This window comes from Olea europaea, unplaced genomic scaffold (assembly GCF_002742605.1).
Source record: "Olea europaea var. sylvestris unplaced genomic scaffold, O_europaea_v1 scaffold3019, whole genome shotgun sequence".
Lineage (NCBI taxonomy): Eukaryota > Viridiplantae > Streptophyta > Magnoliopsida > Lamiales > Oleaceae > Olea > Olea europaea.
Window position 1 is genome coordinate 11613 of NW_019248859.1, and position 17809 is coordinate 29421.

Genomic DNA, 17809 nt, shown 5'->3' on the forward strand with positions numbered 1-17809 from the left:
ACAACTGACATGTTAACCAAAAACTACGACCCCCCCCCCCCCCCCCCCCCCCCCCCGCCCAACCCCCCCCCCACATTACTTTCCGCCAGGTAGCAGTTTTGGGGGGATAAAAAAAAAATCACTTTAGGGTGCATTTGATTGCAAATATGGAATTTGCATAAAAAGAAAATAAATTCTAGGTAATTTCATTGCCTAGAATTTATTTGTATGAAGATTGTCAATTAAATGTGTTTAATTGATTTAATTTTTAACTTAGAAAATATTATACTTGTCCATTTTTAATTGGTGGATTAATGAGAGTGAGTGTATAAATAAGAGAGAGAAAGAGAGAGTGAATTCCGTGGAAAATAAAATTCTACTCTTCCTAAAGAAAATTTTTTCCTTGATTTTAAATATGGTCACGTAACCAAAAAGGGAAAATATTTTCCATGGAAAAAAATGGTAATCAAACAGCACAAAAGTAAAAATTTTGGTGAAAAAAACACACTTTCAGGTGGGCAATCAAATGCACTCTTAGTATTATACGAGGATAATTGGAAATGGATTAAAACTTGAGAGTGGAGCAAAAGATTTATATCCATCATGGTTGTGACACTCAACAGTAAAGTGAAGTCGCCAAACATTTTTTTATGTCAGCATGTTTCTCGCATTCAAAACCACTTTCTTATAGCCATGTGGTAATATTTGTTCCAGATAGATAGAGTTAAACATGTGTTGCACGTTATTTTGAAATCTTTTATAAGTGTTGTGAAAGTAATATTTGAATGTAAGTATTAGAATTACATCTAAATACATGAATGACAAATACGTACATCAATTAACATGAATGTTAATTTATTAAGAATTGGTACCAAATAATATATAAACGAAATTGAATGTTAAATTATCCATACTAAATGAATATATTTAATTTCCAACTAAATGAATCTGGACGCTAATTATCATACATAGATGTGAATAATGAAATGCATTTTTGAATATGAAATTTTAATTAAATAAATGTAAATATTAATTAATTGAGAATTAATAACGGTGACATGGATGTGAGTGTGAATGTAAATATGAAATTCTGATTAATATTAATTAAATAAAGGTGAATGTTAATTAATTGAAAATTAATAATAGGAAATATATACATGAATAAGGATTTTGTATTATTTACTAGAGTGTAAATTAAACATATATTGAAAAATGAAAAGTAAGGTATTATTGAAATAAATGAATTGTTTAAAGCTATAATCGTTCAAAAAATGATTCTCACTTGATTTGATATTTAATATATTATAGATATATGTACATATTAGTACAATATAGGGAAACCATACTAATCAAAACGATACTAGAGCATAGAGCACCCTTCTTTCAATGTTACAGATTCAACCTTTACAGACATTCATTAACAATCATGTTCGAGGGAAATGACTTCTCACCTAAACTTTCCCACCAAAGGATTAGAGTCTTGGGAAGAGTGGACCTCATAAACGAAGTCCCACAACGAGTGATTCTCCCCCCCAAGAAACACGAAATGCGATATTCCCAAACTCAAGAAAGCAACGTGTGTTTTAAATGATATACAAGGGAGTGACATTTAATTTGTTTCATTAACCAAATATAACTTTTGGCCATCACTTATCATATCGACCTCAAGAATTTTTCCTCCATCTTCTGATAATATACATGAGCCATGTGGAAATTTCAGTTGCTCTGATGCTGTTTTGATTAGCTCCTCAATGCTGTGAGGAATCCACATTACAAGACCACATTTTGTACCTTCCTTGGAAGCCCATGGGTGGAAAGGAAACACAGTGCACTTCTTTGGGTGCATTTTATCTGACATCAAATTGAAAAGCTCTCAGAGAAAATGATTAGTCGAGGTGACTAATGTGAGAGTAATATGAAAACCAATGCAAGTGTAGAAAGGCACGTTAGAAATTGCAGCAAAAATTCTTTCTTTAATAGCTTAAATTTAGACGAGGAGGATCAAAATCGTCTTAAATTAGACAGAGATTCTAAATTCAAGCCATGTCATTGCCGACACCCATTTATGAAAATAGCACAATTTCAAGCTCTTGATAAAAGATGATTTTAGACTGCACATGAGGGCTCCTTAAACTTCTAGATTATGTGGTTCAAAAAGAAGTAATTTTATAGTTACTCAACATCTAACTTACATGGACTCTTTTACCTATATATTCAAGAACTAGGTAGACAATGCTTGACAATTGAAACTTGCACAGATATACGTAAATTAAATTTAGAAATTTTTGCATCACTCATCCACTAGAATCTATGTCCTCTTATATTTGTCTGTTGTTCCACTATATATAATTAGTCTTGCATCCTTTTTAAAAACTCTCCAGCACACAAGGAACCATTTTACTGAAAAAAATAAAGAGGTTAAACATCAAAGAGTTTGCCGTGTCAGCTATCTTTATCTTTGAAGATCAAATGGAAATTAAAAGACGATGCATCAATTAATAAAGTGCGTGCAACATATCTCAAAGCATGAAGTGCAAATAAAAACTATGTTAAGTGCAAAAACACAGACAATAAGGTAAAATTGAGGTTTGATGAAGCAAAAGGGCCCATAATAGTCAGTGTTCTTTGATTTTGATCCAGCTTTACTAGAAGGAAAGCTTAAGTACTTTCACTATATCGAATAAGGAGGTTTTAGTTATTAACTATGAGGCAACTATATGGACGCGTGTGTCTGAAACAACATGCATCTATCATGTCGACACTTGATTTTTCAAAAAAGCACTGACACGACACATTTTCGACAAGTTGATTAAATTATTTAAAATTCTGCATTTATATAGGAGTAGTTTGAGGCCTATTTTTCTAAAAAAATGCATTTTGAAATAGTGTTATAATGGAAAATGTGTGGTCAAAAAATAAGAAAATATTTTGATTTTGCGTGTAATATTATTTTATTACAAAATGTGTGGTTGAAATGGTATCAAATCACTGTTAAAAAATGTATTTTAATGAAAAAATGGGGCTCAAACAAAGGTATAGTATAAATTTAGTTTTATAATTGTTATCAATTTTTCTTATCAAGATCTTTTAAATATAAGTACATATTTGTTATTTAATAATAACTTTGAATTAAAAATATATAATATTGTTAATAAAAAAAATGATCATGGAAGAATAATGGAGGAGTGTCGGTATCCGACACGTGTCGGATACTGACATGCTATCTTAGTTGAAGTGTTCGTGCTACAAAGGTTATTAAGGTCTATGATCATTATAATACCATTTTTCCTATTCTGTTTGTGTGTAGATGTGTTTGCACTACCTTGATGCAATGCAACTTTAATATTGGTGACTTCCATTTTAATATGCTATATTCTTCAGCAGTAGTAACGAAAGTTAATATCTGGATTATGCACACTAAAAAACTGAGAATCTGGTACCTGTGACATCTTGAGAGCAATCAGGGAACTTGGATAATTGGGCAGCTTTAGCTTCTTCCAGAAGTCTAATCATATTCTTGTTTCCACACATTTTCCCTTCGTCTACTGGGGTGTTTCCCCATCTGAAAATTTATAAGTTACACAAAAATGTAGCTGTACTCGACAAATTAAGAGCAGATGAGAATAATTATTTTCCAACTAATCTCAATAAACTAATCAAAGATGGACGAATTTGAAACTTATTAAAGAATATGAGCTAAACTCAAACTCAGCTTTACAACTCCAGCATCCTGTGAATACGAAAAACCAGACACTTCCTAAAGTCAGAATTGAGCTTCATTTGAAGCCTGATTACTGGACCAGAATTAGTAGTTGCTGTACTTTCTGGACAGAATAATCGAGTAGAATAACAGTACGAAGTAATGTTAAACTTAGGTTGAGAAAGGCTTAGAACATCATGGTAACAAATAGAACTTTCCCATCCACAAAAATATCAAAGATTTACAGAATTAAATAAAAAATGAGTAGGTCTTGGCAAACTCTCTTTTGTACTTGATTTTCTAATTCCATCAGAACTAGTGTTCCTACCAGAGGTTGATCTGACTACAGTAAGTGTTGAAATTCTCTTTCCCTAGGGAAACAAACATAATTCAAGAATTACGATATCAAAACACCTGGGTCGTTATTGGGTGGTTTTGAGGAAATCTCGAGAGAATCTGATTTCTTATAACCAATGCACACTAAGTAAGATCTATGTTTTTAAGTTAGAAATGTTAAGGAAAAAACTAAAGATTGCAACACGCAAGCCCCATAAAAAACTCAAATGCCATGAAAATGTACACCAGGAGTTACAAATTTGTATCTTGTGCAAGTGTTGGATGCTGAATCTGTATGGTAGAAGTATAGTATACTCACAAGAGCCGTGTAATTTCATATTAATGTAAAATGGCTTAAAGTAGAATTAAAGTTCACACATTGTTGAACGACATAAAAACTGTCTGACTTAAAAGAAAAGTTAGTGATTTTCTTTTTCTGCAGAACTTATAAATGAAACTGAATGCATCAAATGTAAAATCAAAACTCACTGCTGCTTCTGCTCAGGCTTCAAAAGAAACTGGGAATTAAAGCAAACAAGTGTGCACTTGGAATGGAAGTAAAAAATGAAAAATCTAAATAACCTTAGACTAGAAAGAAATACATTTTACCTGTCCCTTGAGAAAACACTTGCCCCCGCTTCCAAAAGCAATTTTGCCATCAAATATAATCCATGAGTGGCAGCTATATGAAGTGGGGTTCGGTGATCATAGTCTTTGAAGTTTGGATCAATTCCATGGGATAAAAGTCTTCTGAGAAAATCAGTATCTCCTCTTGCGACCAATGTGCATAAGAAACTACCAGAATTCTCAATCTTCAACAAGGCCCCCTCTCTAGAAAGCAATGCAGCAACTCTGTCGTGTCTACCCTTGATTGCTTCAAATAAGGGTGTATTTCCAAAATTATCTGTTCAGAGAAACAACTGCATTAAGTCCTATATGTTACTTAATGGAAATTCAAAATCTCAAATGCGAACACCAATTAACCAACTCAAAAATTTACCTGCAGCATTCACATCTACACCTTCTTGTATCAGAAAAAGAGCAATATCTTCGTAACCTCGTGATGCAGCAAGATGCTGTTGAAAAACAAGGCACTGTTTAGGGACCTCTAATCTGTTGCTTTCATTATATAATCTTTTTGAAGATCCAAGTTTTTAAAATAAAGTCATGTTGTGTACTTGTGTCATGAAATAACAGAGTCATGAAGCATCAAAGACTAAAGCATTGACACGCACAAGACACAACATGAATATGATGACACGAAATTTAAAAAAAAAAATAAAAATGACACGACACGACACATCCCGACATGCTGATTAAAATAATAATACTAATATATATATATTTTTTTAATCTTGTATATTACAAAGTAAATTTATTCTTGTTAATTTCAACATGTCAATAATGTACTTCTGACGTGTTGACAATGTATATCCCAACGTGTCTACATGACCAACTGTACAAAATAAAAATAATTTGGACATGCCACCAAATGTTCCACACGTATGTCAATGTCCAACATGATATATTTTCCAACGTGTCAACGATGTGTCCAACTGTACAAAACGTAAAAATTATTTGGACATGCCACATGTGTCAGCGAGTCAGATGCAGACTAGTCGGTGCATCCTAGATCAAAGGTCCAAAAACAGGAAAAAGATGTAGTGGGACATTGGAAATTATTTTGCATGGATCTTCATGACTGCAAAAAGATTCAATCATTGAAGTGCATAGATCTTTATGACTGCAAGAAATGAAAATATATAAAAAGGACCTTAGATGTTAATTTTTCTAACTTAATAATCTCTTCATTCAACCACTTTATGTAACAAATTCGCTAAATGATAAATTTTTGGGGAGGAAAAAATTTGAAAAATGATAAAATATGAATGGTAAGAGATGATGCATCTATGTATCCCCTTTGGATGCAGAAAGAAACGGTATATTAACAAAATTTGAATGCTGGATACAATGCCAAAGTTCCACAAATCTAGTAGTTCAGGGAAACAGAAAATCCCCATTTCTCAATGCTTGAGTGTGCTGTTTAGTTAAACTTAAAAGGGTACCCAGAATAGCTACTGAAACAATAATAATTAAGATTTGTAAGAAAACTAGTACGTGGCCAGTTACCTATAAACAACAATTTTTAATCAATTTGATCATTTTTCTTAAAGGTGGTATAAACTTCTGGATCATCAAAATGTTTATGCAGAGAAGAAATTGGTGAATTTAAGCGACCAAAAAAAATAATAATAAATTGAAAACACATAGTTTTATATAGTTGGCTTGAAAAGTTAGACTGCAGAATACAAATTTGATTATCTTAAATCATACCAAGGGTGATCTCCCATCATAATCTTTCTTGTTGGGATCAGCTCCTGCCCGAACCAGACCTTTCAATTGATACAAATCACCATGATAAGCCGCACTGTTCACCCTCAAAGCAAGCTCAGCCTCCTGTTTTTCGACATGTAAGGTGATATCTGACTCCAGTTGCTTCACCCGAAGACTAGATTCTTTACCCTATCACAAAATTCAATTTTAGATTTTGCAGAAAGATTTTTTATTCAAAACTTTATAGGAGAAATGAAAGAGCACTATTCAAACAAGTAATTTCAGTTTAAGCTTACAATAACAAATCTTAATATCACAGACATGAAGATGAAAAATATCTGAGTGACTGGGAGGAGAGGGCACTTATCGACAGACTCAAATCAAATTACCTCCAATAAGTTTGTCAATATTTTTCGCCCATCATGAAAATATATGTCAAGAATATTGGAGAGAGACTGTCTATCAATCCGCAAGAGCCTACACAATTCACAAACCCGAACTGTATATGGCTGAGGAATGTTGCAAAGAATGGAAATTTCTCCAAATAGGCTATTAGTCTCCAGAAGTGAGACTGTTTCCTCTGATCCATCTGACCCAGTGCCAACCTCCTCCTGAGCAGAGTTAGCAGAAACGAATCTGATAATTTATTCTATTCATCGTAGAAATTAATAAATCTTGCTCTCAACATCATGATTAAAGGCTTTGGTATGGTTTTGAAATTATGGGAGCTGGTATCAAAATTCAATAAAGTACTGCTAATATATTTTTGATGGTTTTGAACGATGAGATAATTTTTTCCATTTTAATGAAAACAGATGATATCTCATAGAGTTGAAAAGAGTCCTGGTGTGCAAAATGGATAGTAGAAGATGCATGATATAACAGAGAGAACAAAAATGGAACACAATAATCTGCAAGACAGACATGCATAAAAATTAATACATATATATATATTTACAAGGCAGAGTTATGTACCAGAACACCATCACAAACAAAATAGAGTTGATCCACAACATTTCCCTGTTCCATTATAACTTCTCCTGGGTAAAAAAATTCCTCGTGGACCTTAGTTACCTGCAATATAGACAAAAGTAGGAAAAAAGAATCAGCCTTGGGAATCAGGTTAAGTTAGCATGAAGTTAAAAAATTATTTCAGTTAAAATTGGTGATGAATAAGGCCCCGTTTGTTAGCAATTTTTTTCAAAATGCATTTTACTCTCTCTTCTTTTCAACCACATTCTTTATTAAAATAATGTTACGCGTAAATAAAAAAAAAATTCTTATTTTTCAACCACATATTTCACATCAATTTACTATTCTAAAATGCATTTTTACATAAAAATAACTATCAAACACCTCCTAAAAGTTAGATCTTAATATGAAAAATCATGCCAATTAACTTTGTAGAACCCTAATATGTCCTTCTATATCACAAACTTAGCCCCCTATTTGGTATTGATTTAAATCAATTTTTAATTTAAGTCAAAGTCAAACAATCAATATTAACCACATATTTCATGAATTCCACAACTTTTCAACCACACATTCAAAAACTTCTATCAAAATTTACTAAAAAATAATTTTAATTCCCACTAAACAGGGGCCTATTCATTTATTAGATATTTTTAATATTTGAGTGATGGAAAATTAGAGGGAAAAAATTCATTCAACCATAAGAAAAGTATAAAATGACATGGTGGAATAAGAAAATAACTTACAATTTGATTGATGAACTCTGAGGAGCATCCCTTGAATAGAGGAACATTTTCAACATAAGACTTATATAAAGACTCAGATATCTGTAAGAAATAAATGATTTAGTCAATGGAAGAGTTAATTTTTCAGACAAAAATTATGTTAGACCAAAGAGTCCATCAAGGGAAAGAAGATAGATAGTAACTACTCATAAAAATGAAAGGAAGCCAAGGTATATTTCCCTTCTTTACAACTGAAGCATTTTGTTCAACCTTTGCCTTTGAAGAACTAGAAAAATAAAACAAAAGATGAAATAATTTTGATCTTAGTCAAAACTTCTCAGCATATGGGACTATGTGCAGAAGATATAAATTTTGCCTTTAGGTGTTTCTTCAACTGAGCTGTTATTAGGCTACATGAAAGCCAGTGTTTTACTATTTCTATTTACAACAGCCCTATCTACAGAATATTAGTATTATACTAAAATCTGGTACCATAAACTATATAACTAATCTGAAATGTGTTATATAACACAGCATTAGGCATAATTATATTGACCAATTTATGATCATACATATAATAGTTTGCTGGACGCCATCAAACTAATGGGCCTTATTGATGAGCTTGGGTCATCAATAATTTTTACCGCACTCATCAGGAAAAGGAATGAACTAAAGGTTTGGAGATATATTATGAATAAAATGAAGTTAAATTTGAGACTGTCCACAGGGAGTGAAGGGTTGATATCAATCTTATAATGTGGATTTAAAGAAGAGTCCAGGTGAATAGTTTATGTTCAGGTCACTCAAAAGCAAAAATGATCCTTAGAGATTATCAAATCCCCTTATCTTAAGATCCTTTAGGATGTGGAAAAGATAATCAAAAGGTTGATAATTTCCCCAACTTACTTACTAAAGCTCTTATAAGTGATGTAGTTATTTAGTTACCTTGGCACGAATTGAGATTGGGATATCTTGGAGAACAGAAGCATCAGTGTAGCTGCTTTCATATTGTAATCTCAAGTGACCTTTTATTTGATTACGGATGTCCCTTCCGAGTTTATTTCTGTTCATATATTTAATAAGATCTGTCATTTTATCCCTATATCTTACTGTCTTTGATCCTTTGACAATCAATGCTGTCATGTTACCGATCAAGTATGCACCAAGAATCATGTCGAAAGAGACATAAATCATAATGAATATCATTTCTCTCAGATTGACTGCATGTATATCTCCATAGCCTATATCAAAAGGAGATACTTGGTTAGCATAATAGAACACCTGGTAAAGGAGGAAGATTTTGACATAAATGTGTGAGCATTTTGAGCCAGTTAGCGATAAAGTAATAATATTAGCAAGAAGAAAGGACAAGAATTAGACATTATTCATTTATGCAGGAAATGCTCCATCATTCATAAACTAAACACTAAATTTCATTAACTATTACAGAATCACTTCTTGTAGTTTAAATGCCACTGCTACCATTTACTAAGCTAGAATATCACTCAATTTTTTCTTATCAATCAGCTTAATTAGGATGCAGTTAAAAGGCGGAGGCCACTTATCTTTAGTGGTTCACAACAGTGGTTTTAGCAAAAACAATGCTTGCATAAAGTCCGTCGGTCATATAAAGTACAACTGACATGTTAACCAAAAACTACGACCCCCCCCCCCCCCCCCCCCCCCCCCCCCCCCNCCCCCCCCCCCCCCGCGTAAAAGAAGAAATGCTATTACTATCATATCCAACCAAATGATCTGCCTCCACCAACATGTTACTATTGTGCAACATTGATTAACCATGAGGCACCCAGATTACCTATTTTATTTCCAGCATTGCATAGACTTTCATGCAACCAGCAGTATTACAACTCTTAAAATACCTGCCACTTCTTTGCATGTCATTTAATTTTTCAACTTGATTGCTGTAATTTAACTTAATTGTTTTAGTTTGGGGCTTGAGAGATTTACTATTTTGGTCCGTAAGCTGTAAAACCAACTCCAGTGATCAGGGTGATCAAGTCATGGTGGTTGGGGTAGCAATTATCTCCTACCAAATTCACAGCATCATATCAACTAATGAACACATGAATGAAGGCTCAGATGCCTTAAAATTTTGCATTATTGCATATCATAATATGGCAATCAAAGATTAATTTACTTGAACTTAAAATAACACTTAGAAAAAGAAGAAGGGTATAATGTTTTGATTTGTATGAAAGAATTTAACCACAGCTCCCACGTGACATAGGCAAAATGTAGCAAAGTTTTTGTGAAAAATCAGCTTTGCATAGGGAAGTTGTATTAGACTAGGACTCACCAACTGTTGCCATGGTAACAATGGCAAAATATAAGGAAGTTGTATATCGCTTCCATAGATCAAGCTCTCTAAAGTGTGAATAACTATAGTCCCCCAGTTTCAAACTCCCAATCCATGTGTATCCTTCCTTCTCCGCAGGCAGAGTGGTTGCTAGATAGTAGAAGATGCAAGCTGCTGTATGCGTGCAATAGAGTTCCACAGCAATAAGTTTTACTATCCTTGTAAAGAGATAATTGATCCTGATATCCTTCTCCATCCTATGGAAGAAAGCTGTAACTTTTCGAACCCGGCTCAATCTAATCAATAGAAGGTACCTCACCACTTCTGTTCTTCCAACAGCCTAGGTAACAGATTGCATTGTATAACACTAACTGAACAAGATAATGTCTAATATGTAGATATCGTGATATGAAGGTGAAACATTTGCAAATTATGCTGTATCTTATCTTAAACATCCTTTTTTAAGTCTGAAACGAATACATGGAGTGGTTGCAAAAAAATTGATGTCATTGACATTTGTAAATGCAACATTGAACCTAACAAACTGGACAGAAAAGATTCATTTAATTGAAAACATTTCCACCATTAATGAAAGAGAACCAATGCAACAATCATAAACCAACAACCTCATTATTAAACTTAATACATATTAAGAACCAGAGAAGAATCAAACCTTGTAAATAACATCCCAAGGCATACAACCTAGAAGATCAATGATAAAATGGGATTTGAGGTACCTGTAACGAATTAAACAGAAGAGAAAGTTCAACTTACCAATAGGGGCAAAATAAAATGAAAGCATGGTACAGATTTTACACTGATGTGAGTATGACGAAAGTAGAACTGACCGTATGGCAATTGGGGTACGCTTATAAACCATTTTGTAGGAATGACTATCTCTATAGGCTACAAAAAATTGCAGGATAATGTCGACAAGAAAGGTGATTTGACCAGCAATGTCCAAGAAGAAAAGCTTCCTGGGCAGTCCCCGGAAAAACCCGAACTCCATTGGCGTGAAGAAAGATGAGTAAATTGCCCATATCAGTATGAATTTCTCCCATGCCCGATACCATCTGCATCATCATTCTAATTTAAACATACAGGTCCAATGCAATAGAAATTTTTCATTATGAACTCATCTTAATCCATTACTAGCTTCCCTGTCCTGCGATGCTCTAGTTAAGAAATTAAATTATCACACTGATTTTAGCACGTTTGCTAATTTCAATTAAATCATATAAACAATAATTTTGTCATATATCTACACTTTTTTAATCTTATTCAATAATGTTTAGTTCAATAAACATGGCCATCAACCTAGATATGCAATCTTACATATATTCCACGTTGCAGCTAATGGGCATTACACTGTGTCATAATTTTAGTTTGTTTCTTTGCCATGAAAGCGACACTTTGCTATAATTTAATATTGTCAAAACAGACAAGGTAAATAACATTGTTCCTTACAAAAAATAAGTCCAAATGGATAAATTTTTCAATCATGCTAAACATTCAGACTCAAATTTAGATGAGATACGTGTCGATACATGATTAAATAGTTTGAAAAATTAAAAAGAAAGCATTCAATCATTAATCTGTCTCTTTACTCTCCTAAATTTTTCAATCATGCTATACATTCAGGCTCAAATTCAGATGGGATATGTGTCGATGCATGATTAAACAGTTTGAAAAATTAAAACGAAAACATTCAATCATTTTCTGATACGTCAATCTGTCTTTTTACTCCCCTATTTTTAAGCCCTCGGCAAGTTCCTTTATTCTAAATTTTTCCCGTAGTGCAACTGACGCATTTCTATGTAAGTGGACGGAGGAACCATTTCCTTCTATTTTCGGCAAATCCATAAAGATTTTAGCTCTAGAAACTTCATAATTCTTCAAACCTGCTATATCTTATTTCAAACCAAAAACCAAAAGATAATCCTACCACGTCAGCGCCACGATCACAGGCGGGAATATCGCTGCCCCTCCGTCCATCTCTCCCCTCAACTGAATAACACGCTTCTCTCTCCCATAATTCCCTCCTCTCCAAAGGAAGAACTGGAAATGAAGGAAGCTATAGATACACATAATCATACAAAATTTTATATGTATATGTATGTACCAACCTGTTATCGGGATGAATGACTAAGCCTCGTGAAAGATCTTTAAGGCCATTGATGACGGTCTGTCTGCTAAATCTCCGGCGATTCACCTCGAGCTCGAACTCGTTCTCAATCAAATTGAATCGGCTTCCCCTCGATGACTTTATTCTATCTCTCAAATCGTGCACCTCATATTCCTCTTCTCCACTCGAGCTATCATCGTGATTCCCATTCGCCGTATTACCAATTCTGAACGTCGTTGATTTCTTCAATGACATGTTAGACGTGAAAAAGCAATGAGATTATGTTCTAATTGTCTCTTCAGGAAAATTTATATACGTATAGTGTTTGTAAATTGATGGTGGAAAGTTCTTGAAAATTGGATTTTGTGGCGAGGAAAGATTTGGTTGGCCTGAAATATTCGAAAAAGGGAAATCTCACGAGTACTCATTTACAAGTTGTAACAAGGCTCACGGGAATGAAAACGACCGTTGAGAATGGCAGCTTCAGTAAAATCATGGCAATGTCCACACACACACACACACACACACACACACACAATATAGAGAGAAACTATGTGTTGAAATATAAATAAATATGCAAATAAATGTGTGCATTTTATTTTTTAAAATTTTTTAAAAAATTTTAAGCAATTTTAAGCTTTAATTTTATTAATCAAGTAATAACTTTATATGTGATTGTGATTTAATATATGATTGTGATCTATAAATTATGTGGTGTGTGATCGTGACCTGTTTAAGTTTCAATTTATAAGTTACAACTATTTACCGAAACATGTTACAATTACATACCATGTAATTTTTGAATTTTTTTTTTAGAAGTTTATTAATTTAGAAATTGTATTCTTAAATTATTATAGTTATTATTTTTTTTTTCCTACTCTTAAAGTAGCTCTACGATTACAAGGAACTTAAAATTTTTATCTGATAATTTTGGCTAGACAAAATTTAAAAAGACAACCAATAAATTTTATTACATATTTATCTAAAATATATTGTAATTGTAGTGTAATTATATTAGCACCATATTTTTTTATTTTCCGCACCTCATTTTAATTACACTTGAGGTTCTTAATCTTTGTTCGTTATAGTACTTATGTCCCTAACAATTTGTCATAACATTTTTATCCTTGAAGTTTTCATTAGTTAACACAATTTGTATTTGATAACAATTTTTTGTCCAAAAGTCTATTGAAATAAGTAAAACAACTTATTTTTAAAGCATATTTGTAGACGATAAATAAATAAGAAGTGAGAAAAAATATTTTCTCTTCGTTTCAAAGCATGAAAACAAAATATGTTAATATAAATCATTATCGATGACGAGACATACTAATTAAGTTGAAAATAAGAATTCGACCCAAAAAAAAAAAAGTTAAAGAAATAATTCTTGTAATGAACAATGGTTAAGGAGCTTCATAACAATTAAAATGTGGAATATGAAATAAAAATTGTGGTAACAATATAACAACCCATAATTATATTCAACATAGCTTCTGTTTGACCATTAATTTATAAACGATTTACAAACAAAATTAAAATCAAACATTAATTTCAATCTTACATTTTTAATTACTACTCATTTATTATTCATATATTAGATTCGCTACAATTCTCTTTTTCCTTTTTTTTTTTTTTATCTTTGTAAGTAATTTATAAATTTGCATAAAGATTGAATGTGTTTTACTTGTTTTTGAATGATTAATTGATGGTGTCCATATGAACCCTTGTGAGACGACAGTGTCGTAATCTAATGGACAATCCATGTTCTGGATTGACTTTTATCAAATTACAAAGATAGCATGCCAGCCACAAGTTTATACATACACTACTCAAAAACCAATTTTGCAGACAATTGAAACTGGAAACAGCTCACAAATCAAGGATTATACGCCACGAAATTCAAAAACATCTGAGAATAATCAACAAGAATTTTTTGTTTGGTATTAATGATTCTTAATCGATCCCACTATTCGTACAGAATAGGTTGACAGGAAAAATAAAAGATAAAAAATAAAAAAATAAAAGGAGGAACCATTGGATGGAAATTGACCAATATCTAATACCCTTTTCACCTCAACAATAATTCTGATAATTCTGCACGTACAAAATTATTCCAACAGAAGAAAAAAGATACTCATATGGGGTGGGGCCCATATGAGTTTTATATTGGAAAAACACACACCACCCACCCCGTGTATGAGTGTGTGTTTTGAATTTTGTATAGATTCTGTTCAATAATCATTGTACTCATAGCAACACTCTCACCTCAAATAACATCCATTTCCCCCCTAAATTGTCGAAACCCTACACACGATGGACTCCATCGTCTCTCTACACCTAACTTCATCCATCTTCTCCTATTCCATTGGAGAACTCAATGACCCGATGGAATACATTTGGTCTAGTTTGTTGGCTTTCAATTCGTTAGACGTTCGTCCGATTTTCTTCCGTCGATGCCACGAACGCTGTCTTCTCTGCTTTAATCTACAACAAACCTTTGGTAAGTATGATATTTGGTTTACATGTGTTTTTCAATGTTGTTAAGCGTTTCTGTATTTGCATATAGCTTGGACGAATTCAATATGCTATTTGTACACAATTAGGACCAAATCTGTGTGTTCATGAATTTGAAGTTCAAATCCCTATTTGAAATTCGGTTGAAGCAACATGTACGGATTTGAACCATTTCTTTATAGTCGTTCTAGAGCTTATGTGTATGGGTTTGAATTGTAAGTTAGAACCCTACTTTTGAACCATTTTTAAGCATTTGTGTTCTAGCTGTGTAGTGAATTTGAATTTATTCCAGAACGTTTGTAGTGGTACCTATTACAGAGATGTTCAACATGCGTCCCTACAATACTAACTTTACCCCAATTTCGGCTTCTGTGTACTGATTGTGTAATGAGCTTTCATGTGTTCAAAAATTGGTTGTCATTCCATGATGTAAAGAAAGCAATGTAGGTATAGAGGTCTTCAAATTTTTTTTTATTTTATTTTTATTGAAATGAGACTATGAAGTAGTTAATTTCACACTCGCTTGCTCGAACATTTGTAATATCAAATTTGTGAAGCATAAATTGAATTGGTTATTGCATCGTATTGATATTCTATCTTTGTGGTTGAGTGGCAGTTTACAATGAGAGGAAAAAATAATGGAGTATGTCATGGTTGTAGACGTAACGATCACTTCTTTGCGGATTGCCAAATAAATGCCCATGCCCATCGTGTAAACACTCATTTGTGAAGTGTTTTGAGGTGAAGAAGGATACTAAGAACAAAGGTAAATGGTTCAATTGTTGTAGTGCGAACTGCGGATATTGAGAGTGGGTTACAGCAGGTGAAATAGGCAGTGAATCAAATTTCGTTGGTAGTACATCTACTAAGCCTTTGACAAACAAATCATGCCCTTGTTTGAGCCACATTATATTCCTAAGAGTGTATTTTGAAATTTGAATAGTGTATTGACGAGAAATGTGTGGTTAAAAAATGAAGAAAATTTTTGAATTCGTATGTAATATTATTTTATTGAAAAATATGTTATTGAAATGATGTCAAATCACTGTTCAAGAATATATTTTTTTGAAAAAATGTGGCTCAAACATAGCCTAGATGAAGATGTATCTAGTATGTTTGAAACCGTATGTCTACTAAGTCACGAAAAAGATGCGGAGATTTCTGTGAATGTGACAATACGTCGAATAAAAAAGGGTTGCAGAAAGGGATAAGAAATGAATAGGGTGGGCCTAATTTGTAGTTATTGATGTATCAAATTGTTATTTAACTTATGTGGAGACTCTAATAGGATGCCTATTATTTGATTAATGTTTATGTGAAATTTATATGCTTCAATAAACCAATTGTAGTACTACTTTTTTTTCCCTTCACAACTATATGTCAACGTAACATATCGCATAACTTTGTCATCATCCTTTAACGAATTTTTTTTTTCTAACTGAAAAATCTACGTTCTACACACATCTTTTGTAAAAATCTAACATTTAATTTTTGTTCTTGAATTTCATACCCACCTCAAGAACAATCTCACCTTCTCAGCCTACGATTTCATTATCCAATAAGTGAATATCGTCTATGACATTCTCATTATCGATTCCATCAAAATAATGTTATCCAATTTTTTCCAACTTTCTTTCCTTGCGACATGAAACAATTACAACGTTAAAACAAAATTCTATAAACTAATAATTTCCAATTGATACAAGATATTCAGTCAATGCTATTTCTCATCCACTTACAAAGAATAACAAAATTCAAATTTGTACCAACATTTACAATAAACTCACAAGTTCAAAACCCTTTACTGACAATAATCTATGAACACATTGCATTTCATACATAATCATAAACTACAAAAGCAAACCATTATAGAAAAATGAACTTATCTTTGTCTCTCACCACCTTTGACTGAATGACGATGGGTTGGTGGAAATGTGGTTTCGAAATGAACCCGCGACGTCAGCTTTAGCTGGGTTGGTCGTATGGTTTTGGAATGAACACGCGAAGTTAACTTCTTTATGGATTAGGTCGGTGAAAGTCAGTTGGGTTGATAGGTAGAAGCAGAGCCGGTCCTGTGATTTATGGGCCCTGAGACAAAGCGTGTAAAGTAAGCCCCCCAGCGAAAGCAATTTAAATACAAAATTCAATGGTATATTATGCGACTCATTGCTAACTTAAAAAACTAACATTAAAACAACAACTAAATATATAATAGAAACGATTTATATTATAAACCATCAAAACCAACAATGTTTCAAACAATTAGTTGAATACTATTCGTTTTGCCATTTTAGAGGCAAAAACATCAATCAAATCTGAATAATTTAGCTGCCAAACCATTTCTTTTTCTATTGATAACATGGCCAACCCGTTTAATCTTTCTTGTGACATAGTTGATCGAAGATAGGTCTTGATCAATTTCAATTTTGAGAAACTTCTTTCCGCAGATGCTACTGTAATCGGTATGGTTAACAAAATTTTGTAAGCAATATAAGCATTTGGAAAACAAACATCCAATGTCTTCAAATAGTGGAGCACTTCAATTGCTCTTGTTGCTTCATTTGGTAAATAAATCTTCAAGACTTGTAACTCCGAACATAAATCATCTCCACTGATGTCCGAACGCCCATCATGTTTAAGATATTTCTCAAGATTCATACAAGAGTTCAACAAACTTGATAAAGTTGCATCCCTTAACCTTTTCAAATTAAACAAAAATCCAAATATGTCATCATATTGTTTGAATTGTTCAAATCGACCCCTCAAAGAAGATAGAGCTTGATCAATTATAAAAACAAAGTACTCAA

The 17809-nt window shown here is 32.8% G+C and overlaps 1 protein-coding gene across 1 annotated transcript; it reads right to left on the minus strand.

The window, feature by feature from the left end:
- Positions 1-1325: 1325 nt before the first annotated feature.
- On the minus strand, positions 1326-13004 carry LOC111384828 (potassium channel SKOR-like). The gene is made up of 13 exons (XM_023009161.1): positions 12490-13004; positions 11212-11436; positions 11037-11100; positions 10364-10703; positions 8992-9287; positions 8068-8148; positions 7325-7423; positions 6739-6960; positions 6350-6538; positions 5016-5091; positions 4625-4919; positions 3420-3541; positions 1326-1830 (listed from the first exon to the last, which is right to left on the minus strand). Exons 1-13 carry the CDS (start codon positions 12741-12743, stop codon positions 1589-1591), a joined length of 2505 nt encoding a protein of 834 aa, XP_022864929.1. The 5' UTR covers positions 12744-13004; the 3' UTR covers positions 1326-1588.
- Between the last annotated feature and the right edge of the window lie 4805 nt (positions 13005-17809).

Bases quoted from the DNA above. Each gene is read 5' to 3' on its own strand.
- LOC111384828 (XM_023009161.1), bottom strand. From the start codon at position 12,743: ATGTCATTGAAGAAATCAACGACGTTCAGAATTGGTAATACGGCGAAT. The intron at 11,101-11,211 runs GTCAGTTCTACT...AATTCGTTACAG, and splicing joins CGTACCCCAATTGCCATACG to GTACCTCAAATCCCATTTTA. The intron at 8,149-8,991 runs GTAACTAAATAA...TATTTCTTACAG, and splicing joins CAATCTCAATTCGTGCCAAG to ATATCTGAGTCTTTATATAA.